This window comes from Heterodontus francisci, chromosome 5 (genome assembly GCF_036365525.1).
Source record: "Heterodontus francisci isolate sHetFra1 chromosome 5, sHetFra1.hap1, whole genome shotgun sequence".
NCBI lineage: Eukaryota > Metazoa > Chordata > Chondrichthyes > Heterodontiformes > Heterodontidae > Heterodontus > Heterodontus francisci.
Window position 1 is genome coordinate 15,003,169 of NC_090375.1, and position 26,849 is coordinate 15,030,017.

General features: G+C 42.9%; 1 protein-coding gene across 2 annotated transcripts in view; it reads right to left on the minus strand.

Moving 5' to 3' along the window:
* The window catches only part of dsc2l (desmocollin 2 like), a 50,498-nt gene extending 24,592 nt beyond the window's left edge, over nt 1-25,906 (minus strand). The window contains exons 1-8 of one of the 2 annotated variants that reach the window (XM_068031130.1): nt 25,431-25,906; nt 14,861-14,954; nt 11,328-11,530; nt 10,185-10,313; nt 9,934-10,089; nt 3,632-3,776; nt 2,824-2,984; nt 604-738 (exon numbers count right to left, since the gene is read on the minus strand). In XM_068031130.1, coding sequence (XP_067887231.1) covers nt 604-738; nt 2,824-2,984; nt 3,632-3,776; nt 9,934-10,089; nt 10,185-10,313; nt 11,328-11,530; nt 14,861-14,954; nt 25,431-25,481 — 1,074 coding nt within the window. In that variant the 5' untranslated portion in view covers nt 25,482-25,906. Of the gene's footprint in view, nt 1-603; nt 739-2,823; nt 2,985-3,631; nt 3,777-9,933; nt 10,090-10,184; nt 10,314-11,327; nt 11,534-14,860; nt 14,955-25,430 lie in introns of both variants that reach the window. The other variant, XM_068031128.1, reaches the window with a different exon arrangement.
* Between the last annotated feature and the right edge of the window lie 943 nt (nt 25,907-26,849).

Below are 26,849 nucleotides of genomic sequence, written 5' to 3' on the forward strand. Positions count from 1 at the left end.
AGAGGGGATTCAAGAAGAAATTGTTTTCACTCAGAGGGTGATGGGGATCTGGAACTCTGCCTGAAAAGGGTGGTAGAGTTAGAAACTTTAGCATTTAGAAAATATTTGGATTTGTACATAACCTGCAAGGCTATGGACCAAGAGCAGGGAAGTGGGAGTAGGCTAGATGCCTTGTCAGGCACAGAAACAATGAACTGAACAGCTTCCTGCTGTGCTGTAAATTCTTGATATAAGCTGTTTGCACTGATGGACGAGTAGGTAACCAGAGGCACAGATTTAAACTGATTGGCTAAAGAGCCAGAAGGGAAAACAAGGAAATGTTTACTTTTTGTTGAGATCTGGAATATACATCCTGAAAAGGAAACAGATTCAATTGTAACTTTCAACAGGAAATTGGATAAATACTTGGAGAGAAAACTGAAGGAGAGATGGAGCAGGGGGGAACAGAACTAGGGGAAATGGGACCAATTGAATAGCTCTACCAAAAAGCCAGCCCAGGAATGATGCGCTGCAAATTTCTAAAATTCCTAAACGAAGCCCAGAAAAATAAACTTTAAAAAAAAAATTAAAACTGATTATTTTCCACAGATGTCAGCAACTTACTTTGGAGGACACAAATGTTGGAGAATTGTCATTCACATCAGTAACATGCACAACCACAGTAGCAGTAGAAAATAATCCAAAAGATGCTCCATTCATGTCTCCAACTTCGACTGTGAGGGTATAAGTGTCCTGGCCCTGAAAACCAGGAACATTTGATGAAGCAATGCACATAATTTTAATTGACAAGTTTCAAAGACAAAGTGTACTTCAGTGTTTAAGAACTTAAATAGGACCTGGAATAGGCCATTTGGCCCTTCGAGTCTGCTCCACCATTCACCAGGAACACAGCTGATTTTCGACCTCAACTCCAACTTCCCAAACCATTCCCATATCCCTCAATCCTCTCAGTATGCAAAAATCTATCACTGTCTTGAACATATTCAACAACTGGGCATCCACAACTCTCTGGGGTAGAGAATTCCAAAGATTCTCAACCCTGAGTGAAGAAATTTCTCATCTCAGTCCTAAAGGGCCAACCCCTTATTCTAAGTTTGTGGCCCCATGTTCTAGATTCCCCAATTAACTCCTCTGTGCTATAGGTGCACTTTAAGCAGAATACCATCCTAGGAACACTCATACACCACAAGATATTACAATCAACAAGTCTGTGGGAAAAGAAATTCAGTACGAGTAATTAATTTGAGACATGATGGGCTGAATTTTACCAGCCGCTCGTCGTTGGGGGTTATGGGGGGGGGGGGGGGGGGGGGGCGGAACGGGCACCATAAAATGCTTATGGGAGCAACTTGAGGAAAAACTTTCATGCAGCGAGCGGTTAAGGTCTGAAATGCGCTGCCTGAGAAAGTGGCGGAGGCAGGTTCAATCGAAGCATTCAAAAGGAAATTGGACAGTTGTATGAAAAGGAAGAACGTGCAGAGTTATGGGGAGAAGGCAGGGGAATGGGACTGAAGGAACTGCTCTTTCATGGAGCCAGTGCGGACACGATGGGCCGAATGGCCTCCTTCTGCCATGTAACTATCCTGTGATTCTCTGATTCTGTGACCCCTGACGCCAAGAATGCCCAGTCACATTTTACTTGCAGCGGCGAGGCCTCGGTGCAGCCCCTCTGCCACTTGGTGCCGGTGCCTTCATTCAAATAGCCAAATCAATGCAAATAAATTTACATCCACTTGCCTGGTCCTGGCGGCTGTCCGACGCCAATTTTACAGCTGCCAGCCAGCCAGACCACGCGTGCTTTCGGAACTCCATTGGGAGGGAGGGAGTGGCGGGTAGAGAGCAGGAAAGACACTTATTGGCTATGGGGATGCTGGGAAGGGGTCGAACGGCAAAGGTGGCCAGGTTTGGGGGCAGGGGAGAAAAAAAAAAAGTCGGGTTACAAATAACATTTATTTTGGTAGGAAAGGCCCAAAAATAAAGTTTGTAGTCATTGGGGGTGGTGGTAGAGGTGTTTTCATATTTTATTGAACATTGGAGACTCAATGGCAAATGAACGTTTCTTTAAAAATATAAATGCTCCTGAAGGGCTTGGAGGCCTTTAAAAGTGGCACTGGGGCAGAGCTGCCACCCCCCCCGCCCCCCACCCCTCTTTCATCGGAGGCTGCTGAGGCGTGATAAATCAAAAACATACCTAATATGTGGTAAGTACAAAGAGCAAAGAACAAAGAAAATTACAGCACAGGAACAGGCCCTTCGGCCCTCCAAGCCTGCGCCGATCCAGATCCTCTACCTAAACATGTCGCCTATTTTCTAAGGGTCTGTATCTTTTTGCTTCCTGCCCATTCATGCATCTGTCTAGATACATCTTAAAAGACGCTATCGTGTTCGCATCTACCACCTCCGCTGGCAACGCGTTCCAGGCACCCACCACCCTCTGCGTAAAGAACTTTCCACGCATATCCCCCCTAAACTTTTCCCCTCTCACTTTGAACTCGTGACCCCTAGTATTTGAATCCCCCACTCTGGGAAAAAGCTTCTTGCTATCCACCCTGTCTATACCTCTCATGATTTTGTACACCTCAATCAGGTCCCCCTGATGTGTTTAGGTCTTTTGAAGACTATTTCATTGAGAAAGCCATCCTGAGTTAAAGAAAGCAGCCAAAATGGACCAGGAGCTATCTGTGGTCAACAGCTTGGGTGTAGCTCAGCTTTCTCTTTTAGCTGTCGCTTGACTTGCTGTGCATTTCAGATGTCACTTGTGTGTTTTAATGTCCCAAAGTTACAAAATGGGATTTATATTTTGGAACACGACAGGAAGCTTACCTCTCGGTCTAGTTTATCATTGTTAGTTTTGATTTCACCCGTACCCCCGTCAATAGAGAATTTAGAGACTGGCATCTGTGACAGAATCTTGTAACGTAGTAAAGTATTTAAGCTTCTGGGCTCATCTCGGTCAGTAGCAGTAAGTTTCAGGACTGTCGTACCTAAAAAGTGCAAGTGCAAAGTTAATCATTACCTTCAGTACAAAGTTAAGCAAGACAGTTTACTGCACAAGACAGACCTGCCAGTTTCAAGCAGGTTCCTTTCCCACCTGCTGAGAGAGCAGTTAAAAATGGACGATGACAGGGACATCAGTAGCTTAGATACCTAGTTGAATTCAACTACCTAGTTGCCCATTTTGAGCTGATGTCTGCCCTAGATGTCCAGCAGTGCCAAGTGGTTCACCTTTTGCCTCACTTGGATGTGCCTAAATTAGCAGAGGAATAATCTACAAATCATGAGGTAGGTCTGTGGGATAGATTATGGAATCCATCTGGAACTTCCTTTTCGGCAGGGTAAAAAGAAAACTGGCATGTTGATTAAATATCTATTCAATAAGATCACAAACTAAGAAAACATAATTAAAGCACATAAACAGCCCATTTGCCCCCAAATGGTCAATACTGATGTTTAAGCTCCACACAAACCCCTCATCTTCTATTCCTCGCTCCCTTGTGAACTTATCTAGTTTCCAGTTAGTTACCAAAAAAAAAAGTAGGAACACCCTAGGGTTAGTAGCCTGCAATTATACTATTGACAATTCCAATTAATGCCTTTCAATTATAAAAGTCTTAAGTCAATGTATCCTTACCAACTGGTGAACCTTCAGTTACATTTGCGTTGAATGTTTTTTCAGTAAATATGGGGGCATTATCATTTTCATCAATGACTTTAACAGTCAGGTCAAGAGGCTGTTCAGGGTAATACCCCTCCTTGGTTCTTGCTATTCCAGTCAGCTGAGGAATTGAATAGGAAAACGGTTACAATTTATAAGCCTTTATAACATTGGTTCAGCCTCAACTGGGGAACGGTGTCCAATGGTGGGCATCACATTTTAGGAAGGGCACAAAGGCATCAGACAGGCTACAAAAAAGATTCATGAGAATGGTTTCAGGGATGAGGGACTTCGGTTACGTGGATAGAATGGTAAAGCTGAGAAGGTTGACAGGAGATTTGATAGGGGTTTTCAAAAGACAGAGTAGAGAGAGAAACAGCACCCACTGGCGGAAGGTTCCAGAACCAGAGGACACTGATTTAAAATGATTAGCAAAAAAAAAGTCTTAGGTGACATGTGGAAAACCTCTCTTTTGAAACGCAATGAACTGTTAGGATTTGGATCAGAATGCTTGAGTGTGGTGGCAGCATGGTTTTCTACTTTGAAAGATAGTTATCTAAAGAGAAAGAAACTGCAGGATTACAGGAAAGAGGCAGGGGAGTGGGACTAACTAAGTTGTTCTCACAGACAGCCGCACAGACATGACAAAGCAACATTTATTCAATTTTCTCTTAAAATATGCCTTAGCCTGTGGAAAAGCATTCCATATGCCAACAGCTCACTAAGGAAAATGCGCAAACTCCGCCTTTCATAATCATTTTTAATTCATGCCTTATCTCATCTGTCATTGTAACTGCAATTGCGCATCCTGGTGAATCACTGTTGTACACTCTCCTTTTGTGTACCCAAAGCTGCACTGCAGAACTGTGGCCTAACCAACTTTTTCTTTTGGTAAAAAAAAAATTAATTACCCTTGGACTTTATGCTACCATTTACAAAACTCAATTCTCTGCAATTCTTATGGTTATATTATCGGTACTTTCAGGGAATAATGCATTTGAACCCATAGGTCTTGCTGTTTGTGGTATATATTAATGATCTGGACTTAAATGTGGGAGGCATGATTGAGAAATTTGCTGATGACACAAAAATTGGCCGTGTAGTTGATAGTGAAGATAGCTGTAGACTCCAGAATGATATCAATGGTTTGGTTGAGTGGGCGGAAAAGTGGCAAATGGAATTCAATCCAGGGAAGTGTGAGGTAATGCACAATAACTGGGAGGAGATTGAGGGGTAGAAAAAGAGAGGCACCTTGGAGTGCATGTCCACATGTCCTTAAAAAGGTGGCAGGAGAGGTAGATAGAGTGGTGAAGGCGGCATATGAAATGCTTCCCTTTATTGGCTGAAGTATATAATACAAAAGCACGGATGTAATGCTGGAACTGCATAAAACACTGGTTAGGCCACAGCTGTAGTACTGCGTACAGTTCTGGTCACCACATTACAGGAAGGACATAATTGCTCTGGAGAGTGTACAGAGGAGATTTACAAGACTGTTTCCAGGACTTGAAAGTTGCAGCTATGAGGAAAGATTGGATCGGCTAGGCTTGTTTTCCTTTGAACAGAGGAGGCCGAGGGGTGACTTAATAGAGGTGTACAAAATTATGAGGAGCCTAGTCAGGAAGGACCTGTTTCCCCTAGTGGAAAGGTCAATTACCAGAGGGCACAGATTTAAGGTGATGGGTAGAAGGATTAGAGGGGACATGAGGAAAAGCTTTTTCACCCAGAGGGTGGTGGGTGTCTGGAATTCACTGCCAGGAATGGTGGTGGAGGCAGAAACCTTCAATTCTTTTAAAAGGTACCTGGACATGCACCTGAAGTGCTAAAACCTGCAAGGCTTTGAGGCCAGGTGCTGGAAAGTGGAATTAGATTGGGAGGCTATTTTATTTTTTCCAGCCAGCAACAGACACGACAGGCTGAATGGCCTCCTTTTGTGCTGTAACTTTTCTATGGTTCTATGGTCTCTGTTCATCTACACCCATCAGCATTTTTCCATCGATGTATATTCCCAGTCCTCAGAAGTTCGTCCCAAGACGTATTGCTTTGCATTTATTCATAGTGAACTGCTACTGCCACCTGTCTGCCCACCTCATCTCCTCTGTACCCAGCATTTATTAAACCCATCTTTGGGTCTTCAAGTTTCAAAACTGCCCGCCCCCCACCACTCCAACTCTTTGAAATAACGGTACGGGACCTTTTACATTAGCAGGGCAGATGGAGCCTTGCGTTAACATCTCATCATAAAGATGGCACCTCCGAGTGCAGCACTCCCTCAGTACTGCACTACATAGAACATAGAACATACAGCACAGAACAGGCCCTTCGGCCCACAATGTTGTGCCGATCCTTTGTCCTCTGTCAAGGACAATTTAATCTATACCCCATCATTCTCCTTTATCCATATACCTATCCAAAAGCCTTTTGAAAGTCCCTAAAGTTTCTGACTCAACAACTTCCCCGGGCAAGGCATTCCATGCCTCGACCACTCTCTGGGTAAAGAACCTTCCCCTGACATCCCCCTTATATCTCCCACCCTTCACCTTAAATTTATGACCCCTTGTAACGCTTTGCTCCACCCGGGGAAAAAGTTTCTGACTGTCTACCCTATCTATTCCCCTGATCATCTTATAAACCTCTATCATGTCACCCCTCATCCTTCTCCTTTCTAATGAGAAGAGGCCTAGAATGTTCAGCCTTTCCTCGTAAGACTTATTCTCCATTCCAGGCAACATCCTGGTAAATCTCCTCTGCACCCTCTCCAAGGCTTCCACATCCTTCCTAAAATGAGGCGACCAGAACTGCACACAGTACTCCAAATGAGGCCTTACCAAGGTCCTGTACAGCTGCATCATCACCTCACGGCTCTTAAATTCAATCCCTCTGCTAATGAACGCTAACACCCCATATGCCTTCTTCACAGCCCTATCCACTTGAGTTGCAACTTTCAATGATCTATGCACATAGACCCCAAGGTCTCTCTGCTCCTCCACATGCCCAAGAACCCTACCGTTAACCCAGTATTTTGCATTCATGTTTGTCCTTCCAAAATGGACGACCTCACACTTTTCAGGGTTAAACTCCATCTGCCACTTTTCAGCCCAGCACTGCAACCTATCCAAGTCCCTTTGCAGACGACAATAGCCCTCCTCGGTATCCACAACTCCACCAACCTTTGTATCATCTGCAAATTTACTGACCCACCCTTCGACTTCCTCATCCAAGTCGTTAATAAAAATCACAAACAGGAGAGGACCCAGAACTGATCCCTGCGGCACGCCACTGGTAACTGGGCTCCAGGCTGAGTATTTACCATCTAAGACCACTCTCTGCCTTCTATCAGTTAGCCAATTCTTAATCCAACTGGCCACATTCCCCACTATCCCATGCCTCCTGACTTTCTCCATAAGTCTACCATGGGGGACCTTATCAAATGCCTTACTAAAATCCATGTACACCACATCCACTGGTTTACCCTCATCCACTTGCTTGGTCACCTGCTCAAAGAATTCAATCAGGCTTGTGAGGCAAGACCTACCCCTCACAAAACCGTGCTGACTGTCCCGAATCAAGCAGTGTCTTTCCAGATGCTCAGAAATCCTATCCCTCAGCACCTTTTCCATCAACTTGCCTACCACCGAAGTAAGACTAACTGGCCTGTAATTCCCAGGGTTGTTCCTATTCCCTTTCTTGAACAGGGGCACAACATTTGCCACCCTCCAATCACCTGGTACCACCCCCGTCAGCAGAGAAGATGAAAAGATCATTGCCAGCGGCTCTGCAATTTCATCCCTTGCTTCCCATAACATCCTTGGATATACCCCGTCAGGCCCGGGAGACTTGTCTATCTTCAAGTTATTCAAAAACCCCAACACATCTTCCCTCCTAACGAGCACTTCCTCGAGCTTACCAGTCTGTTTCACACCGTCCTCTTCAGTAATACACCCCTTCTCATTCGTAAATACCGAAGAGAAGTACTCATTCAAAACCTCACTTATCTCTTCCGGCTCAACACACAGTCTCCCGCTATTGTCCTTGACCGGACCTATGGTCCCCCTAGTCATCCTCATATTTCTGACATACGCGTAAAAGGCCTTGGGGTTTTCTTTTATCCTACCCGCCAAGCATTTTTCATGCCCTCTCTTAGCTCTCCTAATCCCTTTCTTCAGATCCTTCCTGGCCATCTTGTATCCCTCCAGAGCTATGCCTGTGCCCTTTTTCCTCAACTTTATATACGCATCCTTCTTCTTCCTAACAAGACTCTCAACCTCTCTTGTCAACCACGGTTCCCTCACATGACCATCCCTTCCCTGTCTGACAGGTACATGCTTATCAATGGCCCCTACTATCTGCTCCTTGAAAAAGTTCCACATTTCGACCGTGCCCTTCCCTGCCAGCATATGCTCCCAACTTATGCTCCTCAGTTCCTGCCTGACAGCATCATATCTACCCTTCCCCCAATTGTAAACCTTGCCCTGTTGCACATACCTATCCCTCTCCATTACCACAGTGAATGCTACAGAATTGTGATCACTATCTCCAAAGTGCTCGCCCACCAACAGCTCTATCACTTGCCCTGGTTCATTACCTAGTACCAAATCCAATATTGCCTCCCCTCTGGTCGGGCAGTCTACATACTGAGTCAGAAAAGCTTCCTGGACATACTGCACAAACACTACCCCATCCAAACTATTCGATCTAAAGAGTTGCCAATCAATATTTGGGAAGTTGAAATCCCCCATAATTACTACCCTGTGACTTCTGCTCCTTTCCAAAATCTGTTTCCCAATCTGCTCTTCCACCTCCCTGCTGCTATTGGGGGGCCTATAGAAAACTCCCATCAAGGTGACTGCTCCTTTCCTGTTCCTGACCTCAACCCACAGTGCCTCAGTCGGCAGATCCTCCTCGAAAATTCTTTCAGCAGTTGTTACACTATTTCCAACTAACAATGCCACCCCCCCACCTCTTTTACCACCATTCCTAATCTTATGAAAACATCTATAACCAGGTACCTCCAAAAACCATTCCTCCCCCTCACCTATCCACGTTTCAGTGATGGCCACAACATCGTAGTCCCAAGTGCCCATCCACGCCTTCAATTCACTCACCTTATTCCTGATGCTTCTTGCGTTGAAGTATACGCACTTTAACCCTTCTCCGTGCCCATCTGTCCTCTGTGACAGTGCTACCTTCCCCAATACCTCACTACACTCTTTGTCTTTCTGAGTGGACCCACTGGTCCCTGGATTACAAGTCCGGTTCCCATCCCCCTCCCAAACTAGTTTAAACCCTCCCGAACAGTACTAGCAAACCTCCCTCCCAGGATATTGGTGCCCCTCTGGTTCAGATGCAGCCCGTCCTGTTTGAACAGGTCCCATCTTCCCCAGAATGCAGTCCAATTATCCAAGAACTGGAAGCCCTCCCTCCTACACCATTCCTGCAGCCACGTGTTCAGCTGTGCTCTCTCCCTATTCCTAGCCTCACTATCACGTGGCGCCGGCAACAAACCAGAGATAACAACTCTGTCCGTCCGAGCTTTCAGCTTCCAGCCTAACTCCCTAAACTCACTTCTAACATCTGTGCCACCCTTCCTTCCTACGTCGTTGGTGCCAATGTGCACCACGACCTCTGGCTGCTCCCCCTCCCCTTTAAGGATCCTGAAGACGCGACCACTAGGATGGTCAATCTGGATCAAGTGCTGTAAACCCTGGAGTGGGGCTTTGAATCCACAACCTCATGACTCAAGGGAAAACATGATACCCAAGCCACAGCTGACATCCACTAATAATTTAATGGATTCTTTAATAGGTCCATTAAACTAATAACTTGTTTTGAACAAATCAGTGCTGTCTGTCCTTGATTAGCAAATGCATTTTTAAGTAGTCACTGATAATGCATTCTGTGGGAGTCTAAAACGGAGGTTAGATTAATGGGTCCATAAGCTACCTGTTCTATTCTACTATCCCCTTCTCGGAAAAAGATAGTGGTCCGAATTTGTATGTTCCTGTTTACAACAAGGAGACGATGGAGTAAATTGGACAGCAATTTCCGGAATCCGTGCACTGTTTAAACGTGGAAAATTGGGTGTTGCTGCTGGCAACTGTAAGTGTAACAAACTGTAAGCGCCATTCCTTCACCACTGACTACAAAATCTGAGCTGTCACATCGAGATATGTTGCGACGAGATCAGTCAGTCGAAGATCTGCAGCTCAAGAAAAAGCAGCTCATCTTCATGGCTGAATTACTCTGCAACTGCAGAAAAGGCCATTAGAAACACTTACTTTAAACAGTTGGTATTCTTCACGATCCACAGGTTTCAACACATATATTTTACCACTCTCGGGTTTAATGCTGAATAAACCCAATGGAGGAAGAGTTACTCCTTGTCCAGTTATTTTGTACAGCAATGTAAAATTCTGCTCAAACTCTGACTTGATCTGAAAAGATAAGAATTGAGTCAATAAAATGTCGAGCACAATTAATAATATTCAATTTGAAACCAGGGAGAAAAGTAACAAAAATATCAACTTACAGTTTGAACATACTGGGGAAAAGGTCCATTGGAATTCTCAGTGACGGTAAATGGAAGAGGCTTCCACCGCCTCTTCTGACGTCGCAATATAGCTGCACGTCGCTCTCGAGCAGGCCTTCCTACTACTGACTGAAGAATATTAAGCATGATAGGCAACATTAATTCTGTTCATGAGGACAGAGAAATTTATACAATGCCTTTCACAACCTCTGAAGGTCCCAAAATGCTTTACAGCTAATTATTTTATTTGGGGGGGGAAAAGAGTCGGCAATAATTGTAATGCAGAAAATGTGCCAACAATTTGTACGCTAGGCCTCACAAACAGCAATGAGTTCAACCACCAGGTAACATTTCTTCGCCAAAACAAACTGCCATTGACACCAGGGAGACCTATGGCACCCTTCAAGAACGCCACGAGATCTTGTAGATCCACCCAAGAGGACAGATGAAACCTTGGTCATCTGAAAGACGGCACCATTGATTGTGCGGCACTCCCTCAGTATTTCCCTGAAGCGTCAGCTGAAGTCTCTGGAGTGAGACTCGAGCCCACAGCCTCCAGACCCAGGAGGAGAGCGCTATTCACCGAGCCATGGCTAACATAGCAGATGTACGACTAACGTTTAAGAAAAATATCAATGAAGCATTACAGTAAAAGCCCTGTGAGTGGAGACGAGAGTTCCAGTCTCTGAACAGTGGTTTGAAATTCAATGGAGGGTTCCCTGTCAAACAGGAGCAAAGCAGAACAAACTCTTCCCTCACCTACTGCAACCCAAACAAACAGGAGGTCAGAGTTCTGGCCTCGAATACTGGGCTAGAGTCAAGTGGGATATCCACATCCAATAGGAGCAGAGTGGTCAACGGCCATTGTACATAGACAGCCCTGCCAGTATGGAGTAGTCAGGCTATTGAACTGCCCACATGAAAAGCACCTGTGTTACATGATCTACTGGATGCAAAAACAGTAGAAGAAATGGGTTTCTTTTTGTGTAGCTAAGAAGGGTACAGAAAGAAAACAGCTGTAAAGGATGCCTACTGCCGAACTTAGCAGCATTAAATTGTTAAAAATTCTAAATTATTTAACCATTTCTGAGCATAACTGTCGTAAATCATTGGGGTGGGGATTAAGAGCAGCAAATTTCCCACCTGTGGATTCGGCTGAAACAGCAACAGAACATTAGTTATCGACTTCTCTGTTGTTATCGAATCTTGCAGCCAAATGTCAAAGGTCCGTTGTTCACCGGTAATGTAGAGATCACGAGTTGCATACAAGGAGCCATCAAGCCTTACAGCAAAATCGGGATCAGTGGTATTGATTTGCAATGTGTCCTTTTGACAATGGTCTAAATCTACTGTATATACAAAAAAAAACACATTCAGAGCAAATCAAGACAACTGCTTGAAGTATTCAATTAAACAGTAATACCAAATATACTTAAAGATGAATGGAATAGAAGATTGGGATTAATAGGCACACTTATTTTCAAAATTCATGGGAAAATGACAAACATTAATAAAAAAGTTTTAATCATTTCATATGATTTAAAGCCAAATTAGATTTTTTTTAAATTCTTTCATTGGATGTGGGCGTCACTGGCAAAGTTTGTTGCCCATCTTTAATTGCCCTCGAGAAGGTGGCGTGAGCTACCTTCTTGAACCACTGCTGTCCTTGGGATGTAGGTACACCCACAGTGTACTGTTAGGGTGGGAGTTGCAGGATTTTGATACAGCGACAGTGAAGGAACAGAAATTATCGTTCCAAGTCAAGATAATGTGTGGCTTGGAGGGGAACTTGCAAGCTGTGATTGATGTTCCCAAGCAACTGTTGCCCTCGTCCTACTAGGTGGTACAGGACACTGGTTTCGGAGGTGCAAAATGGATACCCACCCCACTTTGAAGTTACTTACTGAAATAATACAGCTAACATAAAAAAGGAATCAAAAGTCTTTGACAGGCACATAAATAGTAAAAAAAAAAGCAAATATAGTAAAAAAGGAAGAGTGGGACTAATTAGGGACCAAAACAGGGGTTTATGCCTGGAGGCCTTAAATGAGTACTTTGCACTAAGAAAGAATTGAGGGTAATGCAGTTGATATGGCGTACATGGACTTCCAAAAACCATTTGATAAATTGCCACATAACAGGCTTGTTAGCAAAGTTAAATGGAATAAAAAGGGACAGTGGCACATTGGATAGGAAGTTGGCTGAGTGACAAACAACTGTTCACTGCTACTGCTTCCATCAGCCTAGCTAAAGTGGGGTTCCACAGGGGTCAGTACCAAGATGGCTACTTTTCTTGATCTATATTAATGACCCAGACTTGGGTGTGCAGGGCACAATTTCAAAATGTGCACATCAAACAAAACTTGAAAGTGCTGTGAACCGTGAGGAAGGGCCTGGGGGTATACGTACACAAATCATTGAAGGTGGCCGGGCAGGTTGAGAAAGGGGTTAATAAGGCATGCTGGATCCTGGGCTTCATAAGTCGAGGCGTAGAATACAAAGCAAGGAACTTGTAGCAAATCTTTAATAAACACTGGTGCGGCCTCAACTAGAGTACTGTGTTCAATTCTTGTTACCATATTTTAGAAAAAAGGATGTTAAGGTATTAGAGAGAGGGTGCAGAAAAGATTTGAATGATTCCAGGGATGAGGGACTTCAGTTATGTGGATAAATGTGGAAGCTAGGGTTGTTCTTAGAGTCAGAGTTATACAGCACAGAAACAGGCCCTTCAGCCCATTGTGTCTGTGCCGGCCATCAAGCACCTAACTATTCTAATCCCATTTTCCAACACTTAGAGAAGGGAAGGTCAAGAGGAGATTGAACAGAATTGTTCAAAATCATGAGGGGTCTAGGGAGTAGACTGAAAGAAACGGTTTCCGTTGGCGGAAAGATCAATGACCAGAGGACACCAATTTAAAATGAATAGCAAAAAGAACCAAAATAAAAAGACGACATGAGTAAAAACTTTTTTTTTTTCTTAAATATGTGGAGTGTGGTGGAGACAGAACCAACCGAGGCTTTCAAAAAGGGTAATTATCCAAAGAAAAAAATCTGCACAGCTATGGAGAAATGGTTGGTGAATGGATCTAGCCAAGTTGTTCTTGTAGAGAGATGGCATGGACACGAAGGGCCAAATGGCCTCCTTCTGTGCTGTAACTATTCTATGAAATCACAATATTTTCAAAAATGTGATCACCAAATACAAATGGGTAGGGGAAGCACGAAGAAAGAGAAAAATAAGACGACAGGCAGAGTTCCTTCGACTTTTAAAGCTACATTATGCCTCCAGCTGATATGTGGATGACAAGCAATGGTCTTGCAAGACTTGAGCCCAAAACCTTCTGACTCAGAGGCAGCAGTTATACCCACCGATACATGAACCATAGGTCTTCTGTGTCTATGTAAAACATTAACTGAAACATATTGAAAGCTCCCCCACAGCCACTCCCCCCACCACTGAGCAGAGACGAGAGCTCCAGTCTCTGAATATCGACTTGACATCCAGTGGGATATGCGTGTCAGACAAAAGTGGAGTAAACTCACCCCACCTCTCTCCCACTGCAACTCCACAGAGCAAGAGATCAGAACTCCAGCCTCAGATACTGGACTGGCATCGAGTGGGATACTTGCATCCAAATGCGGGTGATGAGGTTAACACCCATTACATGTAGAAAATCCTGCTGGTAGGAAAAGAGTTTCCCATCTATAGCTACTGTCTGGACTCAACAACTTATATTTATAGCACCTTTAACATAATAAAATGTTCCAGGATGCTTCACAGCAGTGTTATAAAACAAAATTTGACACCGAGCCTAATAAGGGGATATTAGGTCAGATGACCAAAAGCTTGGTCAAAGAGGTAGGTTTTAAGAAGCGTGTTAAAGGAGGAAAAAGTGAGGTACAGAGATTGAGAGATGTAGGGAAGGAATACCAGAGCTTAAGGCCTCAGCATTTAAAGGCACAGCCACCAATTGCGGAAAATCGGGGATGCTCAAGGAGGCCAGAATTAGATGAGTGCAGATATCTCAAAAGGGTTGTGGGGCACAGAAGATTACAGAGATAAGGAGTGATGAGGCCATGGAGGGATTTGGACCTGTTAACTTGTTAAAAAAATGTATTTTCAACCCAGCCCATTATTCTTAATTGTATCAAAATTGATATGTACCAACATGTAGAATTTTGTGCATCACAGTAAAAACATTTAATTTGGGATTTGATTTAAGCTTCCTCTATTATAATATTTATCTCCTGGACCCGCTTAAACAACGATCCTCTTTCTGAAAAGAGGCATTCAGGAGTGACCTGGGAGTTTCAAATTCTATGGCACTAATTAAGAGACTCTCTCCACCTTGACACTAAGACACACTCTCATCTTCGCCTCTGCCACCATAACAACTTGCATTTATATTGCACAGCTAAAACAGGTGGCAAAACATTTCAATGCACTTCACAGACAAGTTGAACAAAACTTTACACTGAGCGACATAGGAGCTATTAGGACAGGTGACCAAAAGGAGTATCTGAAAAGGAGGAGAGGTGGAGAGATTTAAGGAGGAAATTCCGGAGCTTAGGACATAGGCAGCAGAAAGCCCAACCACCAATGGTGGAGCCATTAAATTTGGGAATGTGCAAGAGGTCAGAATTAACAAACGAACCTGGAAGCAGAGCTACATTACCTTTTGAAAGCACTTGATTTGCTTTAATCTCATGACTCTGCAGAATGACAACAATGGGATTGCTGACGCAAGCATCTCCAAACCTTGTGAACATCTAAAAAAAATAAAATTTACAATCCATAGCTGATCAAATGTACGTTGCAAAGTAAATTGAATCTATTTAAATACTTCATTGTAAACTTGGACATAAAATACAAGGTACAATACACCATTTTTACGGTAACTATTTGATATCATATTTTAAAAAGTGAACAAAATGCTGGAAATAAAAATAAAAACAAACACTGAAAGCATGCCATCTGATCAATATCCGTAAAGAGCAAAGACAGGTTAACATCTCAGGTGTGAATCCGTCAAAGCTAGTAACTGGGGAGTGGCAGAGCCTCATTAATAGGGCTGTATGACCTGACCTCAAACTGGCATTCCAAGTTCCTATCTTATAGTTAAACATTACGCTGAATTTACTTTATGCTACACTTTTTTTTGTCGAGGAGGAAGCCCTTTGTGAATCATCTTTGGATGCAGCTGCCTGGATTCTCTTGGGCCTCAGTCCTTTGTTTTTCCATCAGTTGTTCCATCAAAAGTTGATGATGCGATATCAACTGTCTTAGTTTTTTCACTCCCCTTAGTTACCATTTTGCTCTGAAAATGTAATCATCCAATTCTTCAATTCCAATCCCAAAATATACAAAGCCACCAAGTTTTTTTAATTTTTTCATAGGATGGGGTGTCACTGATTGCCCATCCTCAATTACCCAAGATGGCGGCATTGAGTTGCGATTTTGAACCGCTGCAGTCCATGTGATGTGGGTATACCCAGTGTCGTTAAGGGAGCATTGACATAGTAGCACATCAGAAGGACATCATAGCGAAGATTAAACACCAACTACATGATTTATCCTCTTACCTCTCTCAGGATACATTCCCAAGCCTGTTTAACCAGAATCTTGCCTCCCAAGTCATGCAATCTTAGTTCCTCAACATTATACCCTATTCAAATCTCCTTCCCAAAATACAGATACAAGTTATCCTAGCAGACATTTGCATATTTGCTTCTGTCCCTCCAAGCCCATAGATTTCTACAACTATCTAGATTATGCTGCATCCACCACTAACTTTACATAAAGACTCCATTTTCTTCTCTGTCCCACATCTGCATTGATAACTACTTCTGAACTTGAACCTCTGAAATGTCATTTTTTCTTCAGCTCCTTACTGTATCTATCCCATTTCCTATGACTACACTCACTCCAGGGTCCTCCTGGTTCTCATCTCTCACCCATCAGCCTCTGCATTCACAAGATCAATACACTTGGCCCTATTTTCCTTCTAAAGGGACTATGCTCTTCACAGTACCCTTATCCATTCCTTAACCACTTCAACTTCCAGCCGCCCTTCCCAGGCAAGTTACATTGCAACATCTGGTCATTCACCTCTTCCTACTTTGCTGCCCAGAACTCAACAAACACTCCTCCTGCAAGAGATCATTTGTATCTACTTCCTCCCAAACTACATATGCTCACATTTGGGGGGGGGGGGGGGGGGGGGGGTGCCAGGGGGGTGATGAGCAAGCGCACACTTGTCAGATTAACTCTCGGCCTGCTATTTACACTCTTTACTTCACTATTAGTTGGAATTGGGAAGTCAATCTCACCACAGGATATAGATTATTTAATCCCCCTCCTCGATGCACTGCAACCCCTGTATAAACACTCAATTTAAAAACTTTTTTTTTTTTAAAAGACAGCTCCTCCATTTTCTTTGGAGCAGGGGATGCCAAGGATGTGGGGATTACATAGGAACAGGAGTCGGCCATTCAGTCCCTCCAGTCTGGTCCACAAGAGGGATATTACACTACAGCACAGAAACAGGCTGCTCAGACCAACAGCTCCATGCCTGTGCTTATGCTTCACAAGAACATTCGCCCAGCCTACTTCATCTAACCTGACCAGAATATCCTTCTATTCCTCCCCCTCTCACATCTGTTTATCTAGCTTCCCTTTAACTGCATCTATGGTCATCACCTGAACCACTCCCCTTGGTAGCAAGTTCCACATTCTCACCACTCTCTGGGCAAAGAAGTTTCTCCTGAATTCCCTGCTGGATTGAAGAGTGACAATATTTATGGCCCCCGGTGCTGGTCTCCCCCTCAAGTGTAAATATCTTCTCTACAACCACCCCATCAAACTCTTTTATTATCTTAAAGATCTCAATCAGGTCACCCCTTCGAGCACATTCAGAATTTTCTATTTTATTTCATATCACCTGTACTCCCAGTTTTACCTTTTTAATGTTTGCACCTTTCCCCAGCCGAGCCACTTGAACAATGTTTTGTTGAATTTAAGCAGCTTCATTTCTTTGGAGATATTCTTGACGTTACCCACTCAATTCCAATACCACAGGTTCAAAGGGGTTCTAAAGGCCCTGCTCAGTGTTTGATTGATGCTTGAGGATTCAAAATTTGCAACACTTGATTGTTTTATCTTGTTCTCCACTACTCCTCCCCCCACGTTTTGTTCTGACATATTAAAGGGTTTTACTCATCTCCCAAATCCAACTCTGATAATCTCATGTTCAAAACGTTCTGATTTTCTGAACAGTACTTAAAATCTGTTCTTATTTAAAGCAACATTGAGAAACGTCAAATGGAAAAATACGTGTGAAAAACTTACTTCACTTCTCTAAAAGAAGAATCTATCACGGAGCATGAGAAATATTAGAATCTTTCCGAAATACCTCTCCAGTTTAGAGAGGTGAAAAATACGCTACTTATGGGCAAATTTTAAATCTCTCCCACCATCTTATCTGTTGAAACTAAACAGCTTCTTTTTTGGAGTTTATATATTTCAGTATCTACAAGTCAGCTTTTTAACCACAAAGACAGCAGTTTGCAATAAGACCTCTAAAGCAGACACAAGGAATTCATTTTAGATTAGATCAACTATTAGAAAGGTTCTGTGGATTATAGTTAAGTGGATAGACTAGAAAAGCTAGGCTTGTTCTCCTTAGAGCAGAGAAGGCCAACAGAAGATTGATAGGAATTTGAATAGATTTGTTATTGTGAAGAGAAGTATGTTGATTACTTCCAGTTTGTTTTTTTCATATTGTATTAAAAGATTATTCAGAGAAAAATCAGAACAACATTTTCACTATGAACTCATCAGAGCTGGAGACAGGAGATCAGTAACATCCTTATAAAATCATGAAAGATTTAAGATAATTCCTCTGCCTTTATTCGGTTTTCAATGGAAATAACCAGATTTAGAAAAAAAGGCAATCAGAGATTAGGATTTGAAATCCACTGCCCGAAAGAGACATGGAAACAGATTCAATAGTAGCTTTCAAAAGAAAATAAATTGGATAAATTCTCAAAGGGAAAAAAATTGCTGGGACATGGGACTAACTAGATTGCTCTTCAAAAGAGCGAGCATGGGCTTGATGGGCTAAATGGCCTCCTCCGGTGCTGTACTATTCTATGAAGTATAAAAGATTAAAATACACATAATCCTAAACAAGGTTATAAGAGCACACACGATGCGTAGATGAGGCATTCTTATTGCACATAGGTCACTGCGATAGGAGTAGGGGGAAAAATGACCAGCAGTGCACATACCTTTAAAAACACACAAAGACTGGAGATCAGAGACAGCAAATAAGCAATATTGTGGGAAAATATGACTGGATGGAATAAGGGTAGATAACTGCTGTTCATTAATCTTACTTCGACCAAGCTGAGTCATAGCATCCATTTGGCTAATACGAATAAACGAATTAGGAACAGCAGTAGCCCATTCGGCCCCTCGAGCCTGCTCTGCCATTCGATAGGATCATGGTTGATCTGATTGCGGCCTCAATCCGACTTTCCTGTTTGCCCCCATAACACTTGACTCCCTTGTCAAGAATGTACGTGACTCAGCCTTGAACATATAAAAAATTAGTCCAGCCTCTACTGCGGAAGCTAATTCCACAGACCAATGGCACTCAAAAAAAAAAAGTCACCTTATCTCCATATTAAATGGGAGACCGGTTATTTTTACACCACGTCCCTGGTTCTAGCCTCTCTCATAAGGTGAAACATCCGCACAGCATCCACCCTGCCAAGTCCCCTTCGGATCTTATATGTTTCAATAAGATCACCTCATTCTTCTAAACTCCAATGGGCACAGGACCAACTCTTCTGTTAAATATAATGTATTGCATATGGTGCATGTAAGAAAATGGCATTAGCAGTCAAGTAAACCATATCATTCATATACATTTAATGCACAGTGAAATTTAACACAGAAGTAATGAAAGGTTGCCAGTTCAATTCAACGTCTAAAAATTTGGTTTATGCACCACTCAGATTTAGCTGTTATTAAATAGAGTCCTCACCTCAAGGAGGATGATGCAGAAAGATGCCAACAGTGTGTTCAATTCTCGTACCAGCTGTGGTAGGTCATGGAGGCCTGCCTCCTCAGCTTGTCCCATGCTTGAGGAGTGGTGACCCTTAAGCTATACAGCAACTGTGGCTCTCTAATGGGGAGAGATGCCCATGATCCTTTGGGGCACTGGATAGAGCAACCTAAAGGCTAGAATTTGTAATTTTTTTGGGGGAGAAACAAGAGATAGCATCGTTCTGCTGAACGTTTATAAATTGTCCATCTATGGCACAATTTGTTGTCGTGATAAAGAAGGAATTTTCGTTACATTTTTTAATGAGGGATGTCCTGGCAAATTGAAAGAGCTCCCAACATCCTTGCAGTAATTTGTTTAAGTAAACCTAATCTTTCATTTTATATTAATTGCAGTCTTCAAACCAACTTTTGGTCTATTGCCAAGTCCTCACTCCCCTCACAATCCTGAAATGTCAGGTTCAACATAGTACAATGACCAACCTGGAGTGAACGGAGTCAAAATCTTTCCATAATCTTGCATTATGTTTAACCAGGTTCTGCCATTTTAATATAAAGTTCGAAATGTTTCACTTGTAGGAGCGAGAGAAGTTTATGGCCAGCTCCAAGTGCAAAGGGATGGGGAGAGAAGAATTTGGAAAGTGTACCATTCTAAAGTTGCCACCCCGACTACTGCCTGATAATACAGCATTTGCAGATTTGGCTGAGGATGACTTGAGTAAAGCGTACAAAAAGGCTAACTGAATGCCAGCTATGTCAAGGGTACTGGAATACAAAACTGAGGAATGTTTCATTTCCTTCATTCACAGGATGGGGGGCATTGAAGTAAGGCTAGCATTTATTGCCCATCCCTAATTACTCCAGAAGTTAATAGTGACCCGCCTTCCTGAATCTCTACAGTCCATGTGAAGGTGCAGCCACAGTGCAGTCAGGTGCAGAGTTCCAGGTTTTTTGGCCCAGCAACAAGAAATGGTGATATGTTTCTAATTCAGGATGGTGTGAACATAATAAATAGGAGCAGGAGTAGGTCATTCAGCCCCTCAAGCCTGCCCTGCCATTCAATAAGATCATGGCCGATATGTCCCAGGCGTCAACTCCTCTTTCGGGCCTGCTCCGCCTAACCCTCGACTCCGAGATTTCAAAAATCTATCTACCTCCTCCTTAAATACATCTTGTGACCTAGCCTCCACAACTCTGAGGCAGAGAATTCCAAAGATTCACCACCCTCAGAAGAAATTCCTTCGCATCTCAAGTTTTAAATGTGTGCCCCCTTATTCTGTAACTATGTCCCCTAGTTCGAGATTCCCCCACTAGAGGAAACATCTTCTCAACATCTACCCTGTCAAGCCCCCTTAAAATCTTACATGTTTCTATAAGATCACCTCTCATTCTTCTAAATTCCAATGAATAAAGGCCTAACCTGTTTAGCCATTCTGATAAGACAACTCCTTCATCCCAGGAATCAGCCTAGTGAACCTTTTCTGAACTGCCTCCAATGCTAGTAAATCCTTCTTTAAATACGGGGACCAAAACTGTACACAGTACTCCAGGTGTGGCCTCACCAGCACCCTATACAGTTGTAATAGGACTTCCCTATTTTTAAACTCTAACCCCCTAGCAATAAAGGCCAAAATTCCATTTGCCTTCCTAATTACGTGCTGCACCTACATGCTAACCTTCTGTGTCGCATGCACAACACCAGCCTGATCCCTCTGTACTGCAGTATTCTGTAGTCTTTCTCCATCTAAAATAATAATCTGCCTTTTTATTTTTCCTACCAAAGTGGAAGACCTCACACTTTCCCACAATGAACACCATCTGCCAAGTTTTTGCCCACTCACCTTAACCTATCTATATCCCTTTGCAGATTCTTTGCGTCCTCATCACAACATGCCTTCCCACCTATTTTTGGATACACTACACTCTGTCCCTTCCTCTAAGTCATTAATGTAGATAGTAAATAGCTGAAGCCCTAGGACCGATCCTTGTGGCACCCCATTAGTTACGGCTTTCCAACCAGAAAAAGACCCATTGATCCTGACTCTCTGCCTTGTGTGGGTTAGCCAATCCTCAATCCATGCCAACACATTACCCCCAATATCCTGGAGCTCCTATCTTGTGCAATAACCTTTTATGTGGCACTTTATCAAACGCCTTCTGAAAATCCAAACACACAATATCTACTGGTGTGAGAGTTAGACAGTAACTTGGACGTGCTTGTGCTCTTTGGGCCCACTGCCCTTTTGTTTCACGTTACTCTGGTCAGGCCCCATCAAGCATACACATTCAGTTCCAGGCAGCGAAACTCAGGAAAGACATACTGGTTTGAATGGAGTACAGTATCACCAGAATGATACCAGGGCTTAAAGGGCTAATTTACAAGTTGCATAAACTTAGCCTGTATTCCCTAGATTATAGAAGATTGAGGGGTGATCTAATTGAGATGATTAAAATGATAGAGTAAATACAGAAAAGCAATTTCCTCAGGTGAGCAAGTCTCTCAGAGTATAATCTTATAATTAGAGCTAGTCCATTTCAGAGTGAACTAGGAAGTACTTCACACATACACAGTAGTAAAAATCTGGAATATGCTCCCCCAGACTGTGAATGCAGGGTCAACTAAAATTTTCACGACAAAACTAAAAAAAAACACAAAGCCAAGTGTAAACTGAAAAAAAATTCCAGTAACAGGACAATTTATAAAAATAGAATTTTGCACTCAATTTAAGGAAATAATAGCAACATCTTAAAATAAGTGTATTTTTCCAAGAAGTGAAATTTGCTACCAAGATGCCTGCCCCCACAAAAATACAAATTAAAAAATTCAAGTTTATAGTTTTCCTTGTTTGTCTAAGAATTTGGAAAATTGCAAGAGATGCAGTGGCAAACTATAAAATAAAGCTGGAGTCACTCAGCAGGTCTGGCAGCATCTGTGGAAAGAGAAGCAGAGTTAGCTTCTCTTTCCACAGATGCTGCCAGACCTGCTGAGTGACTCCAGCATTTCTTGTTTTTGTTTCAGATTTCCAGCATCCGCAGTATTTTGCTTTTATAAAATAAAGCTGTCCATAACTCTTACAACCCATCCTAGTTATTGATCCCTGGAGGAAAGTGGCGCAGTGGTTAGCACTGCAGCCTCATAGCTCCAGCGACCTGGGTTCAATTCCGGGTACTGCCTGTGTGGAGTTTGCAAGTTCTCCCTGTGTCTGCGTGGGTTTCCTCCGGGTGCTCCAGTTTCCTCCCACATGCCAAAGACTTGCAGGTTGATAGGTAAATTGGCCATTAGCAATTGCCCCCAGTATGGGTAGGTGGTAGGGAAATATAGGGACAGGTGGGGATGTGGTAGGAATATGGGATTAGTGTAGGATTAGTATAAATGGGTGGTTGATGGTCGGCACAGACTCGGTGGGCCGATGGGCCTGTTTCAGTGCTGTATCAAACTAAAACTAGAAAGTGCATGCACATGCACTCAATAAGCAACAATTTACAAACATGTATAGATATTTAAGAGATTTGTATTCATATAGCACTATTCATGATACCAGGATGTCCCAAAGCACTCCAGATAAGTGGGTAGCTTTAAGGTGTAGTCACTGCTGTAATATAGGAATTTTATGTAATAGAATAGAACCGCATAGCACAGATGACCATTTGGCCCATCGAGTCTGCACTGGCTCTTTCAAAGAGCCAATTTAATTAAGAGTTGGGGGGGAGAAGGACTTTCACCGTATCCCAGCTATTTTTCACCTCCCTCAAGTATTTATCCAATTCCCTTTTGAATCTGTTTGCACCACTCTATCAGACAATGCACTTCAAATCCGAACTACTAGTTGGATAAAAAAGGTTTTTTCATGTCACCTCTGGTTCTGTTGCCAATCATCCATACCACCTGATTATCAACACTTCAGCCACTGGAACTAGTTTCTCTTTATTTACTCTATCTGACCCTTTCATGATTTTAAAAAACACAAACATTTCATATCCATGAAATTTTTAAAGATGCTTTGTTGTTGTTTTTTTTTAAAAAAAGAGAGCAGCTAAATCCCAGCTGTTAGGATCTCTACATTAATAAGATCAGTATCTGTCAGAAAAAAAAAATTAAACATTGCTTAGAAACAACACCAATCTACATACAGAAGGACTTTATAACCTGCTGAATGTTTTGGTTCTCAAAGAGCAAAGTTTAAGTTTTAGGAAATTATGGGTTAATGGTTAAAAAAAAAATCCAGAGACTTTATATTATACTTTTTAAAAATCTGAATAAAACTAAAACAGTAAAAATAAATGAAAGTTATGAAATATCACATTTACTGTTGGCAGAAAACTTTTAATCTAGACTAAGTGAAAATATATTGAAATATTTTGATGTCATAGTGGCTAGATGAAAGAACATGCTCAGGCCCTCATTGCATTTCTCAAAATTTACTTCGACAAAAAAAATGGAGCTTCTACAAATGAGAACAAGTTTACATCTGATTTTTTCAGGCGCTGTGGAGACTGTGTTGGAAGTTGCTGAAGTGCAGGGGGGGGGGGGGGGGGGGGGGGGGAGAAGAGGTGGGGTGGGGGCTTAGTACTTCTAAGGATGGGAAGGGGAAATCAGCTGCCCACTCCACAGAGGTGAGCAGTCAATTCAGGTAATTAAGGCCCCAATTAGGTGAGATTTTCTAGCTGCGCCAGTACTTTGCCAATGGAGTAGTGCCCCACCACATACGGGGATGGCCCCCATGGGCAGGGCGTGCAATGGGGGGCCCCCATCGGAGCTAGAGGCTCCATTCCCCAATGACGGAGCTCTAGACATGAAAAGCCACACCCACAGCAAGCTAATCCGCTACTCCGAGGGGCCTACTGACTTTGTCCCTCATCATTTTTGCATTTCATCAAAGCCTCTGAGGGACCCTCCATATTGAGATGGCTCAGCAGCATCCACTTATCCCAGTGGGACCGGTGAGACTCCAGGACTGCCAGCTCTCTGGGCACGTAGCAGGAAGTTCACCCACCATTCTCAACAGGAAAGCAAGCATAGAGGAAGCCAACTAGGGAGCCATCTCCCAGCAGACTGCATCCCTAGTCTCACTGTGGGCAAGTACAAGCTTAGGACAGCAATTTGATCCTGAAGCCTGGGGGAAAATCCAGCCCCTAGTATCAGTATGTCACATGTCAAGCAACTATAATATTTAGCTAAGATCAACAGCAATTGCGTCAGAAACAGAACGGAGAGCCTAAACAAGTTAATCAACTATAGCTATCCATTTAAAATAAAAACACAAGTTACATGATTCACAGGCAAACCAAATTTCAGCACTAAGTATAAACATAGCAAACACCAAAAAATAATTAAATATTTAAACAGCAACCAAGTCAGAAACAAAATAGATTATAGGAAACCTCCTCCCAATTCAGAGAATATGGATTTTTTTTAAAAAGTGAATCTCAAAATTATTTCACAAGCCAATGCAACAAAATCAGAAATGTTAATACTGAGAGATTCCAGGAGTTGCAAATTTTATTTTCCAGGGGCAAAAATGTATAACATGTCTATTCTTTCCAAACATTCATCAAAACAGAAACTGTGTTAGGGCAGTGTGTAGCAACCTCCTGCAAAATCTGAACACAAGGCAGAGTTAAGGCACATTGCAAGCTCATTTAATGTATGACTTCTTTTTAAAGAAATGTATTGGCATAGCAACCCAGGAGGTCAAGAAGTCAAAAGCGTTGCAACACACATAGTGATGTGAATTTTGAAGAGTGGATAGGTAGGAAAATAAGGAAACAAATTAGATCACAAGCAGCAGTTAAGTGAATGCCCGGTTACATCTCACAAGCTGGGTTTATTTTAAAAGTCAATAAGTTACCTTTTCAAAACAAGAGTTTCTAAAAGAAACCTCAAACAGGACCCGATTCATTCACTTCATTTTACGTTAAAAAAAAATACAAGCACATAACACTTAAAAATAAAGACGACGAAATGTTGAAGATTTAGCTCGCTCTTAAAAGTCTCTCCATTCCTGGTCTGTGAAGATTTTTTTTGGTTGTAAACTATTTAATGTTAATTTTCTCAGACTTTCTGCTCGGCTACAAATTTCCCCGTAAAAGCGCAACAAAACGCCACGTTTAAGCGAAAAGGAATAACTTTTTTTTTTAAATCATATTTTGAGAAGAAAGTGAATGAAACATCTTACCAGGAGGAGGGAGGTGAGGAGAAAGACCACTCGCTGACCCCGCGCCGCCATTGCACTTCAACTGGATCGGCGCAAGTTCACTCCTTCACTTTTATGGGAGAGCAATTCGAGGATTTAGTTGCCCTCGTCTTCCGGAGAGAGGGGAATTCTGTTTAAAAGTCTGTTTACGTGTGCAAGAAAATGTGGAAAATTTCTACGCAGTTTAAAAAAAAGTTTTTCTGCACTCAATAACTCAAAGTTAAACAACTTTTTCCCCCTCCTTTCTCGTCCCTTGTTGCTCTCTCTGCAAACTACCTCCTGCTTTCCCTCGAACTCCGCTGCCAGCTTTTTGCCTCTGTCTGTGCCGCTCCACCCTTCCCTCACCTGGGCGAGGCTCCTATCCGCGAGCACAGGTGAGCAGCCCCACCCCGAGAGAGGGGGCGGGTCACCCGCAGGGCGGAGCCCAGGTAGAACTCTGTGTGTGTGTGTGTGTGTGTGTGGGGGGAGGGGGGGGGGGGTAGTCGTCTCCATGGAGACGGGGCGGGAACTCGCGGATGGCGCAACAGGGTTTGGCTTTGATGAAAGAGCCAATGCAGTGCCCTCAAGCCAAAGGCTGTGCGAAACCAGCTGAGTCAGCAAAGCAAGATGCCAACAAAAAAAAGTGCTGCAGTTCACAAGATAGCTGAGATGAGGCATGCCATTCCACCCATCTTTACATGACTAACCCTACACTCACCCCTTGTTTCTTAAATGATTCCAGGACTTTTGGAAGCCCCATTGATAACACTAGGAAAGGTAACCAACAACAGCAACACAAGGGTGGCGCAGTGGTTAGCACCGCAGCCTCACAGCTCCAGGGACCCGGGTTCAATTCCGGGTACTGCCTGTGTGGAGTTTGCAAGTTCTCCCTGTGTCTGCGTGGGTTTTCTCCGGGTGCTCCGGTTTCCTCTCACAAGCCAAAAGACTTGCAGGTTGATAGGTAAATTGGCCATTATAAATTGTCACTAGTGTAGGTAGGTGGTAGGGAAATATAGGGACAGGTGGGGATGTTTGGTAGGAATATGGGATTAGTGTAGGATTAGTATAAATGGGTGGTTGATGTTCGGCACAGACTCGGTGGGCTGAAGGGCCTGTTTCAGTGCTGTATCTCTAATCTAATCTAATCTAACAATAGCGACTTGTATTTATATAGCACCTTTAATGTAATGAAACGATTCCAAGTGGCTTTATAAAGCAAAATTTGTTACCGAGCCACATAAGGCAGCATTAGGGCAAATGGCTAAAAGCTGTGTCACAGAGGTAGGTTTTAAGGAGTGTCCCAAAGGAGAAAAGAGGAGGAGGGGTTTTGGGAGGGAATTCTCAAGTTTGGGACATCAGCAGCTGAAGGCAAGGCTGTCAATGCCGGAGCAATTAAAAATTTGCAATGCTCAAGAGGCGAGA